General features: G+C 41.5%; 1 protein-coding gene across 2 annotated transcripts in view; it reads left to right on the top strand.

The window, feature by feature from the left end:
* etnppl (ethanolamine-phosphate phospho-lyase) overlaps nt 1-12,336 on the top strand; it is a 101,697-nt gene that overhangs the window by 28,159 nt on the left and 61,202 nt on the right. The window contains exons 1-2 of one of the 2 annotated variants that reach the window (XM_067432030.1): nt 684-843; nt 11,114-11,273. In XM_067432030.1, the coding sequence (XP_067288131.1) occupies nt 729-843; nt 11,114-11,273 (275 nt within the window). In that variant the 5' untranslated portion in view covers nt 684-728. Of the gene's footprint in view, nt 1-683; nt 844-11,113; nt 11,274-12,336 lie in introns of those variants that run through there. The other variant, XM_067431961.1, reaches the window with a different exon arrangement.

Raw genomic sequence — 12,336 nt, 5'->3', positions numbered from 1 at the left:
AATGAATCTTAATTCATTTTTTTGATATTTGGACTGAAAACAAGAAACAAATACCAAATAAGAAGAGCATTTTTTGCAGTGTAGTCAAATCTTTTGATACCGGTAATTTAAAATATAATAGGCCTTTGTAATGTGCCTTTGTTGACTAAACAAAACAAAATATATTTCCTTTGTCCTGTTGCTTAGCTTTCATACCTGAGTCACATACCTGAAGCTCATTCATTGTGCAGCTCATTATGCAGGTCTTTAGTGTCTCAGGTGTGATACCTATATATTCATGACAGCCTTTGTAAAGAAAAAGTGTCTAATAAAATTTAAAAGGGTGGTTTAGCTAGTGTGTAATGTTGCTGTTTGAGCACAAAAAACATCTGCAAAGTTACAACATTCAAAGTTTAAAGCAAACAGAGATATTTGCTTTTAAAGAAATACATTTCTAAGGACTACAGTAAACGGCCGGTAGGGAACTACAGCCTTTTCCTCCAGGGTTGGTGACATTACCAGCTCCAATATTTACATTAACCCCTCCTCCTAGAATATTAAATGGGGGGGCGAGGCCATTTTTTTATTGCTGTGGAATAGTATGCTGGAGTGCCGTCGGTCATGCAATGCCGACGACACGCTGTTATTTTCGTCTGGATTGCAGGTCCACTTTGTTCAGCCTTCCTAGGGATGGGGATTTAGCCATCAATGGTTAAAATCTAAATCTCGCTGTCTGTGCTGCACATTTCATGGAGGAAAGCTCACAATCGTTGCAAGTTCAATGCAGGATTCGCACAATGGCTTGTCCTGAAAGATGGAGCAGTTCCAACTTTAAAAACAGAAGCTGTTTACGGGCCATAACCTGTAAGTATGATTTATTTTTAAAATAATATAATATTTTAAACATATAACGGCGGCGCGGACGCCCACAGCCCGTGATAACTTTACCAATCAACTAACACAATAATTTTCTACCCTGTTCCCTCACGTAATGTCACATAAGTTGAATTCAGGGTGATTTGGACACATTTCCCAAGTCACCTCAATGCCAAAAAGTGTCCCAATCACCTTGAATTCACCATATATCAGGAGAAGTGGATGATCTTGTGTTGTAAATCCAGCAGGCGCTGCCAGTGTTGTAAGTTAAACATATAATGGCAGCACAGATGCCCACAGCCCGTGAAAATTTTACTGATCCACTAACACATTTTCGATCCTGTTACCTCACATATCACATTACATATATCAGGTGAAGTTGATGATCTTGTGTTGTAAATCCAGCAGGCATTCCACTCCCTGTCAGTGTTGAAAACATGTAATGGCAGCGCCCCGCCCACAGCCCATGATAACTTACCGGTCAACAGACACTAGGCAGTTAGTGAATCACAACACAGCTTGACCACAGCTAACCAATCTGAGCCTCTTGCGTATTTTTCAGCGACCGGCTTCATAGAATCCGGAAACCATCAGACCGTTTTTACAAGGAGGGACAGAGTAGTGTACAGTGATCTGTCACAGAGTGTGTGTGCGTGTTCTCCCTGGGCGCTTCGGCTGTGAACATGACACTGGACTGGAATCTTCTACCTCAGCCCAAGTGTTCAGGGCCAGATGATTCAATTCTTGAATTTGAATTGATGTCAAAAACAGGATGTAGAAATACAATTCAAATTTGAATTAAAGGAAGTAAAATTGAAATTCAAGAAAATTCTAAGAAATTCATATACATGTCCATCTTGCCATAGCAGCTTCCTTTGCACCTGTTGAGAGAATCTTTAGTGTTGCAGGAAAGATCTTCAGACCAGAACGGTGCAGACTCAATAATAAAACATCTTGAGGAGTGATTAAGACTTAGATGCATCAGTTTTGCTCAGTGATTTTTGCATTGGAGTTAATGATAACTGCATTTACAACAACTTTGTATTATTTAATTACTTTTAAATTAAAATAACATTGGAACAAAATTAATTAAACAACACTGAGGGGTTCATTTATTTAAATTGATCATTATCTGTATTTTAGAATAAAATGTATGCAGTGTTGAGGAGTGACACTGTAAAAAAAAATAATCATGGGTCTTGTAATTTTCACACAAAAAATAACATAATAATAATAATTAAGGTGATATTTAAAAATAGTATGTTTTTTTTCTTAAGAAAATTGTGGTTCAGTGTACTAAAGTAATAAAACCAAGATATACACTTTCCTAATTTTTTTAAGGTAATGAAATCAATTTTGAGGCTTGAATTGAGGAACAATTAAGCTGATAAAATTAGGGAAAATAAGATTACTTGTTTACCAATTAGCTCAATTATGCAGTTTTATTTAGCGACACAATTGTTAGTTCCCAGCATGCTTTGTATTTGGCTGGAAATGGACAGTTAATATTGAAGTTAAGTGTTGTTTAATGTTTTTTTGAGTGAAGGGAAACATCTGTTGATGTAGAATGTTCATTTATATTTGACATTTGAAAGAATTTCTGTTATGTTGAAGTTATACCATTGTGTAGTAGAGCTTATGGTTAGGTTGCGATGTGAATAACCACAAGTATTATTATTATGAAGAAGAATGTTGCTTTGTTCAATGAGCAATAACTTTGCAAATGCTAGTGCAATAACAAGTTTGTTTCTACTTGTACCAGTATCAAACAGACTATTAATAGAATAACATAAGTGAAAAACAAATATAAACAGGTAATTTCCATTTACTCTTATATATAAACATATATGTATTCAAAATAAACTTAAATTTAAAGAGCACATTCCACTAATAAGATGTAATTTATCATAAAAACTACTGAAATATTATGTATTATTATTACCATAATTTTTTAAGTAGATACTGTGTAGATGCATGTAACGAAATTGTGTTATTTAATTACAAAATTAATGTAATTGTTGTATTTCTGAGGTAAAGCGAGTTACTAATATGTTAAAAGGAAATTGCTTTGCATTGATAAAATAACCAAACCACATTTATAATCGGTAACTTTTAACAGTAAGCAATTACATTTCCAAAGTAACCTTCCTAATACTGAATTTATGTGAGATTCAACAGATTCTTTATGTTGTGTGGAATTTCTTTGAAATGTCATGAATTTAATTCTACTTCCTGTCATTCTAATTCAAATTCAGCTTCCTGTGGGGTGGAGTCAATTTAATTCAAATTCAATTCATGAAATGAATGGAGGCCAATTCTGAATTTTGCACAAGCCTGCCGTGCACGCTATCGCCTGCTACTGCCCCCAGAGCCATTCTTCCTGGTGATGCATAAAGAAGTGACCAGTTCCTGATGGGCACCTTTTACTGCCCATAATCGTTCTGGCGCGACCTCAGGTTTCACTACCCTCGATGGAGGCATGGCTAAGGGTGCCCGTCCAAAGCCTGTGGGTTCTCGTCCACTTTAGTGACAGAGATTTACAGAGCTGCGGGCCAGGCCACTTCTAATTTGGCCATCCTGCATTATACAAGGCAAAAAAAATAATTAAAAAAGCATGCATGTACTGTGCTGACCCATGCAGAAAGTGTGCACTGCCATTGACTTTGCTTTTAGAGCAATGGGTCACTGCGCAACCCTTGAGTCAGGTGATGTCCACTTTAGTGGTCCAAGGAGTGCCACCTTTGGCTAAATTTAGCATATGAGGGACTCTGAGTGAACCTGTTTACTTGACTCCCCCGATCTCCCAGACCAGCCCTTTGGCCAGCAGTTCTTGGCCATCTTGAAGCAGCCTGAGGAACACAGACAGGCAGCCAGCTGCTGCATTCACACCGCCAGCTTAGCCGCCTCAGCCTGAATGCTGCCGAAGACGCCCCCTGCAGCTCCCGTCCCTCCTTCTCAGCCCAGCAGTCACTCTGGCCGAAGCACGGAGGAGGTTGCAGCTAGGTGGCACACCCCATCTCTGCCCTGAGCTTGCTTCATGCCAGACTAAGCAGCACTCGTGAGGCGGACAGCTCGGAGTTCGGTGTCAGTTCTTCAGGGGATGGTAGCAGGACCACTCCTTCCCCTGGTGGAGGGCTGGGGGAGAATTTGCGGCTGGTGGTGTCTAATATTAGAACAGGCCTCCCTACCTCTGAGCCCCAGAGGGCGCCTGTCAGACGAGACCCCCGTGGAATGATAGTCCTTCCCTGGTCTCCTCTGTCAGGGGGCATGCTGTGGCATCTCAGGATATTTGAGAAGTGAGCAATCTCTTCCCTGAAGAGGATCTCTTTTCTTGACTCGGACGCCATGTATGCACAGTGTGAGCATTTGTAGTCATTGCTGACTTGCCTTCTCCTTCGGGGCAAGAATGCGGTTCCACTGAAGTTATATTTGGAGGCTCCTGGGACATATGGCATCCATAGCCGCGCTAACGCCACCCTGGTTGCTTCATATGAGAGTTTCAGCACTGGCTTCACGATCAAGTCTCAAGATGGCCAAGGCAACCGGGCATGCTCCAGGCACCAGTGCTTTAAGCTTGCCATCGTACCTTCACCCCATGTGAACCTCATTTTTCTACAGGCTTAAGTTTCTTAGAACACGTTTTTGGCATACTAATGCATCACACATGCTGTCTCGGGCTCCTGTAATGGACCCCAATGCTTACAGCATGTTAATTACCTCGAGTTGCTGGCTGTACGTTTTGCCCTGCACCACTTCCGAGCCCTTCCGAGGTCAGACACGTCCGTTCCCACATCACGGTGACAGTAGCGTACACCAACCGATAAGGTGGTCTATGTTCCCTGCGGATTTTGCAACTCGGCCGCCATTTCATCATTGGAGTCTGAAGCATCTAAGGCATAGACTGTAAAAAAATATGGACGTAGTGTCCGTGACGTCACCCATAGGATTCCGATAAGCCGTTCTGAAGCTTAAAGTATGGTCGAGCTGGGCGTTGCCATCTTGTGAGCGAGTCAACGCGTGTCACTCCCGGATAACAGAAAATGGGCTAAAAGGCGGAATGTGCGCAGAGCTGAGGTGACGCAATGACTATAGACGGCGGATAAATGGCTATCCACTTGTAACCACGCCCTTAATTATGCAGAACCTTAAGGCTTTATATAACGTAAATGAATGAGTTATAAAAAAAATTCACCCCCCTCAGAGTTGTCATGAAGATCAAAATTAGCCTTATAAGCCAAAACCACAATTTGTACCAGGCTATAAACATGTTTTTTTTCTGCTTTAAAGTTGAGAATTTTAACATGGGGCTCAATGAGATTCTGCTCCCTTCTGGAGCCTGTCCCTAGTGGCCAGTTGAGGAATTGCAGTTTACATTACTTCCGTATTGGCTTCAAGAGAGATCGCGGGAGGTTGCCGCTTGATCTAAGGTCACTTCGTAACATTCTTCCTGGCGAAACTGAGTCGTGCAGCCTTACGAGCTTTCACGGGTTTAGCCACTTAACCAGGGCAATGGAGACTCCATCCCCTGATGGCCAGCTGACTTGGGAACAGCTTGGCGACACATAGGTAATCCTTTTGCATCCCTCTAGCTCTTCCCATTGCCTATTGGCTCAGCAGGCCGCGGGGCCCACACAACCATGCATTTTCCCCAGTAAGCTGTCTTGCACAGGTTTTGTGCAGATCATGGAGGGCAAGGAGCAGCTCCTTTGGTCACCCCGTATTGGCCCGACTGGACCTGGTTCTATGAACTCTTACTCCTTGCGACATCTCGTCCCTGGTCAATCCCTCTGAGGCCTTACTCAGAAACGGGGCATCCTTGGCACCCACGTCCCTGTCTGTTGTATTCTAATTATGAAAGATGCCCTGACAGGATGTGGCAGGTTTTGTACCCTACCATCCTGGTGGTGGCTACCTTCACTTCTGCCAGGGCCTTGTCTGTGACAGGCATTGCGCTTGTGTAGACTGATCGCAGTGTTGCAGAACCTCAGACCAGTTCTTGTCTGTTTCAGAGAGCAGCAGAAAGGGAAGGCTCTCTCCAAGCTGAGGTTGTTTTGCCATTGAACTTGTGGTTCAGGGCATGTCATGCTCCTAGGGGTCTCGGCACACTCCAATGGCTGTTAACTTCTTCTAGGGCTTAGTGCATGGTGCCTCGCTAACAGGCTGCAGACTATCAGAGCTGCAGGCTGGGTGACACCCAACACATTTGCTAGATAGAGCCAACATCTCTGAGTTCCTCTTGTGTACTCACCCCAAGGGGCCAGTAACTGGACAGGCTTAGGTGTCTTCGCTTGCTGCACTCAGTTGAGTTTCTCTGTAAGCCCAGCAAGTTCCTCCAGCACTGTTAATGTCAATACCAGAGTGCATGCCCTTCCACAAGGCTAGGTGCTCCCATGTGCACAGTTCCGTCGTTGGGCAACCCCCACATGTGTATTTTCCACAGTAAGTCTCCTTGAGCATGTCTTCCCTTTGACAAGACCCCTGCCACTGCAGCCCATGCGGAGGTCATATGTGTATTCCTAATTCCTCCCTGCAGGCAGGCATTGCGTTGCATTTCTCCATGTGGGACATGCTTCCCAGTAGGGATGAAACGATTACCGGTTTCACGATAAACCATGATAAAATGTACTGACGGTTAGTAATATCGTTTAAAATTGAATTATTATTAAAACCGTCAGTGATTATCACGATTTTGAAAACTCATGGTAAATCCTATCCAGTCTGGTGCAGGCGCGCGCACGTGACACGACGCTGTTTTCGGAATGAGAAGAAATGACAGAAGGCAGTGACAGCACAGGGAGATTTTCCAGCCTTCTAAAAGTACAAAATCTGAGGTGTGGCCATACATATTGTCTCACATGCCTACCTAAACTAACACGAGTCAGTACATTGCATCGGATTCTGAGGTAAAACGTTTGTTGTCTTAACGTCATGTAAGCTTAAGAATAGTTGCCGCGAAGAAAAAAAAAACTATAACTATGCTAATTAAAATGATTATTAATGAAAATATATGAACTTATCTTAAAACATCTGCAACCAGTGGCTTTGCCTTTTGCATTGTCCTTTCAAAATGACAGTTTGGGAGCGAATTTAAACAAATCAAGGTGGGAAGCATGTGAAACAACCAAGCGCTGGATAGAATAAACCAAGCATTGCGACCCAGCAGGTTTAACCCAACGACTGGAAATTTGAAATTTTTTGTGTTTAAAATGTGATCAAATAAACCAACAAAAATTAACCAACAGCCTTAACCCAGCATTTTGGGTTAAAAAATAACCCAGCATTATTTAGTGTGCATAGAATGATTTCTGAAGGATCACATATGTATATTAGGGCTGTCCTCGACTAAGGATTTAGACAATCGAATTAGAATTGTTGAATCTCTCTATGGTCGACTGATAGTCGAATCATCTGTGTGTGTGAATGGGTTGGGAGGGGCACAACATTGTCAGCAGAAGGGTAAAACTATTTTTATTTTCCTTTACACACTGCACACAGCAACAACTTTTAATAAAGCGACCAAAACTGCATGCCAACTGACAGACGAACTGACAGTGGCTTTCTTATTTAGGTTTAAATAGCCTAAAAGTTAATGTGGTGGATAAACATTAATAAACCGTTTTCTCATGACATGTTAAAGCTGCGATCGAAATACAGAACATCACACAAATATATAAAAGAACATTTTGATAAATAAACCTAAAAAAATACCTGCCTAGAGAGGAAAAGAACACTTTGAGTGCGTTTACATGCACGTTCTGAAGTCGATTGTGCCTAAAACGGGTGAAGACGTAGGCGAAGCTCAGCCCCGCGTGAGGATCAGGATCTCACTCACCGCCACCTGACGCGCACATTATACTCGCAAGCTCAATTTTGAATTGACTGACAGATGAGCTGCATGAAAGCGCTCTGTGGTGCTGCAGGATTTTAAACAACTTCATGTGTGGCCGCGGACAGTCGCTGAATGCTGCCGCCGGTGTGTGTGCACTCATTGAACGTGTTCTAATTTTAAAGGTGCGGTGCGAAGCTCAGCGACCTTAAAGGGGTTGCACACCGATGCTCAGCTCAGTGCCGTGACACGTCTTTAAAATATTGAGCACCCCCATATTGCCAAAATGGTATGATCCTCGTTTCATAACACCCGCGAAGATTTGACCGTGAGATCGGGGGTCGAATCAGGCTCTGCATATCGATGCATCGAATCTTCGACTATTCGGGGTCACCCCTAATATATATATATATATATATATATATATATATATATATATACACACACACACACACACACACACACACACACACACACACACACAAACACACACACACACACACACACAGTGGGGCAAAAGAGTATTTAGTCAGCCAGTTGTGCAGGTTCTCCCATTTAAGAAGATGAGAGATGTATGTAATTTTCATCATAGGTACACTCAAAATATGACAGACAGAATGCAAAACAAAACAAAAAATCCAGAAAATCACATTGTCTGATTTAAAAAAAAAAAATTTGCAAATTATGGTGGAAAATAAGTATTTGGTCACCTACAAAAAAAGCAAGATTTCTAGCTCTCACGGACCTGTAACTTCTTCTTTAAGAGGCTCCTCTGTCCTCCATGTATTAAATTAAACTGTATTAATGGCACCTGTTGAACTCGATATCAGTATAAAAGACACCTGGCCACAACCTCAAACAGTTAGACTCCAAACTCCACTATGGTCAAATGACACCAGAAACAAAACTGTAGACTTGCACCAGGCTGTGAAGACTTAATCTGCAATAGGTAGGCAGCTTGGTGTGAAGAAATAAACTGTGGGAGCAAATATTAGACAATGGAAGACATACAAGACCACTGATAATCTTCCTCGATCTGGGGCTCCACACAAAATCTCACCCCGCAGGGTCAAAATGATCACAAGAACGGTGAGCAAAAATCCCAGAACCACATGGGAGGACCTAGTAAATGACCTGCAGAGAGCTGGGACCAGAGTAACAAAGGCTTCCAACAGTAACATACTACGCCGCCAGGGACTCAGATCCTGCATTGCCAGACGTGTCCCCCTGCTTAAGCCAGTATATGTCCGGGCCAATCTGAAGTTTGCTAGAGAGCATTTCAATGATCCAGAAGAGGAATGGGAGAATGACATATGGTCAGATGAACCCAAAATAGAACTTTCCGGTAAAAAATCAACTTGTGTTTGGATGAGAAAGAATGCTGAGTTGCACCATACCTACTGTGAAGCATAGGGGTGAAAACATCATGCTTTGAGGCTGTTTTTCTGCAAAGGAACCAGGAAGACTGATCCATATAAAGTAAATGGGGCCATGTATCATGAGATTTTGAGTAAAAACCTCCTTCCATCAGCAATGGCATTGAAGATGAAATGTGGCTGGGTCTTTCAGCATGACAATGATTCCAAATACACCGCCCCAGGCAACGAAAGAGTGGCTTCGTAAGAAGCATTTCAAGGCCCTGGAGTCTTCAGATCTCAACCCCATAGAAAACCTTTGGAGGGAGTTGAAAATCCGTGTTGCCCAGCGACAGCCCCAAAACATCACTGGTCTAGAGGAGATCTGTATCGAGAAATGGGCCAAACTACCAGCCACAGTGTGTAAAGAACATTTGACCTCTGAGTCAAAGAGCATTTGACCTCTGTCTTTGCCAACAAAGGGTATATAACAGAGTATTTAGATTAACTTTTGTTATTGACCACATACTTATTTTCCACCATAATTTGCAAATAAATTCTTGAAAAATCAGGCATGTGATTTTCTGGATTTTTTTTTCATTCTGTGTCTCATAGTTGAAGTGTACCTATGATGAAAATTACAGGCCTAAAGTACTGTATTAAACAAGCTTATTTAAGGGCAAAAATTGTCCAGATAACATTTACAGGTCCATTTACAACCCTTGAAATTGTCCCTAGGATGTAATGCTCTGTTTTTGCCTTATTTGGAAGAGTCATGAATATTAATGTTAAGCTCTGCTCTGATTGGCTTATTTCAGCAGCTCACAGCACACTGCAGTTCAGCTGTTCATCGAAGCGGCTTGTGAGTCCTGACAGAACAGACAGACTGAATGACACTTTAAGCAGAACATCTCAAATGGAGATAGCTAAAATGCAGCTTACCTGTTTATTGGTGTTTTCAGATCATCCGCGCTGATGAAACAAGTAAGCTGCATTTCAGCAATCTCCATTTGAGATGTTCTGCTTAAAGTGTCATTCAGTCTACATTTTAGACTCGTCTTCTTTCGTCAACGATATTGCATGTTTATATAACGTTAGTCACAATGTAGGCTAACGTTACGCAATGACTGTGATGTACTCTGAAAGCATGCAAAAACATCATAGGCCAACTTCAGTTCTCAAAAATATAAATATATAACTTATTTTTTTACAAAATGAATAGCCTTGTCAAAGGACTGTCGTTTTAACTTTTATGGTGGAAAAGGTGACGTTTGCTAGAAGGATTGAGTTAATGATCTGTAAGCAACGTATCTACGGTTGTATTTTGTAATCCAAAATAATATTAACCTTTGTCATTAGACACACTATTTAGTTTTGTATGGTACTTGGAGTTTCCTACTGTTACTGTACTAGCATCTTGCGTCATCTAGACAATGCGGTGGATAAATCACTACTTACTGCTTGCAGGAATACAGTTGCCCCTTTCTTCAGTTTAAGACGCTGAGCGTAGCTTGCTTGAAATGGGCCTAACAAACGAATGATTTTTAAATAAATTGTTGTGGTATCCTATTATAATAAACCTCAACCATGACTGTTGACAAATGAAAAGTCCTCACGTCCCCTGCACAGGCTGAACGTGTGTCCATGAAAGTTGCCATTTCTGCTATCCTCAAGTGTCTTGTTTACCTGCAGTCCCAGTTACCGTCAGTTCCACCTGACAATGAACATGTTTGGACAGATGCAAATGTTGGGGGCGTGCATATAAATGATCCCCAAAGCTTGTGTCACGGTTGTCGCTATGTTGAGAAGCACTTATTTTTCCATGGTGTTTTTGATTCAGGAGATGTACATATGAAGGAGGCGATGATGTTTGAGACTCACAGTATGTGATGTCAATGTACTGAACTCGTACTATTTTACTATGGCAAGGTTAATTCAATTTTTTAATTCTAGGGCACCTTTAAACCTTTTTTAATTTATTTTTTTACCATTATTATCTCCCTGAGTGCAATTATCTGTGCTAATACATTCATCCCTGAAGTAGTTATTCAGCTGATGTTTCTGTGTTGTTCTCCAGTGGGTCATTGCCATCCAGATGTGGTTGAAGCAGGAACAAAGCAAATGGAGCTTCTCAACACCAACTCTCGCTTCCTACATGACAATCTGGTCCTGTATGCTCAGCGTCTCCAAGCCACCCTTCCTGAAAAGCTCTCTGTGTGCTACTTTGTCAACTCAGGGTAAGTCTGTTCTCAGACAGTCCTCAGATCTGTTTGCACTAGGGAGATGTAGTAATGATAACTGCATCATTTGTTGAGCAGATAGGCAGTTACTGTGTTTTTGTAAACAGAAGAGCCTTATATTGTGTGGTTCTCAGTTTAGCGTACAATGTATGCACATAGAGTTTTCTGCTTGTTTCAAAACACTCCCAGCATGAAACAGGTTTCACAGACAAGTCAAGTCAAACTTTATTTATTTAGCACTTTTACAATGACAATTGTTTCAAATCAACTTTACCATGGAAAATATTGCAACAAAATTTGATTCGGCTGTACAGTCGTTCTGGAGAAAACGGTGATGTTATCAGCTTATTTTGATTTCTCATATAGCTACAATGTTAGCAGATCAGTATTATATGTTATACTATTAATTAAGACCTAATAAGTTAATTATATTTGGATATTTAGTTGAATAACTTAGATTTAATTTTTTTGTGTCCCCAACTGACCTAGCCAAGGCAAAGGCGACAGTAGCAAGGAAATAAAACTCCATCAGGGCATGATGTAGAAAAATAAATCTTTGGAGAAACCAGGCTCAGGCAGGGTGCCAGTTCTCCTCTGGCCTATTAACAAACCTACTGATTATTATTCTGGCAACTTTACAGGTCAGAAACTCTGCAGAAACTCTGCGGTCTCTCCAGAGTTTTGAGACCGCAATAGACGTGATGGAGTATAAGGTGTTAAGAGCTCGCTTAAGTACTGTGGAGCTAAACCATTTAGTGCTTTGGAAGTAATAAGTAAATGTATGCAATGTTTAATAGGGAGCCAGTGCAGTGTTGACAGAACTAGTCTAATATGATCTTACTTCCTGGTTCTAGTAAGAACTCGAGCTGCTGCGTTTTTGGACCAGCTGGAGTTTGTTTATTAAAGGGGGGGTGAAATGCTGTTTCATGCATACTGAGCTTTTTACACTGTTAAAGACTTGGATTCCCATCCTAAACATAGACAAAGTTTCAAAAACTAATGTTGGACGTTTGATGGAATATTTCTGTGTCAAAAATACTCCTTCCGGTTTCTCACAAGT

Source organism: Pseudorasbora parva, chromosome 1 (genome assembly GCF_024679245.1).
Source record: "Pseudorasbora parva isolate DD20220531a chromosome 1, ASM2467924v1, whole genome shotgun sequence".
NCBI lineage: Eukaryota > Metazoa > Chordata > Actinopteri > Cypriniformes > Gobionidae > Pseudorasbora > Pseudorasbora parva.
The sequence above is the reverse complement of the archived record's forward strand: the minus strand, read 5'-3'. Positions and strand labels throughout refer to the sequence as shown.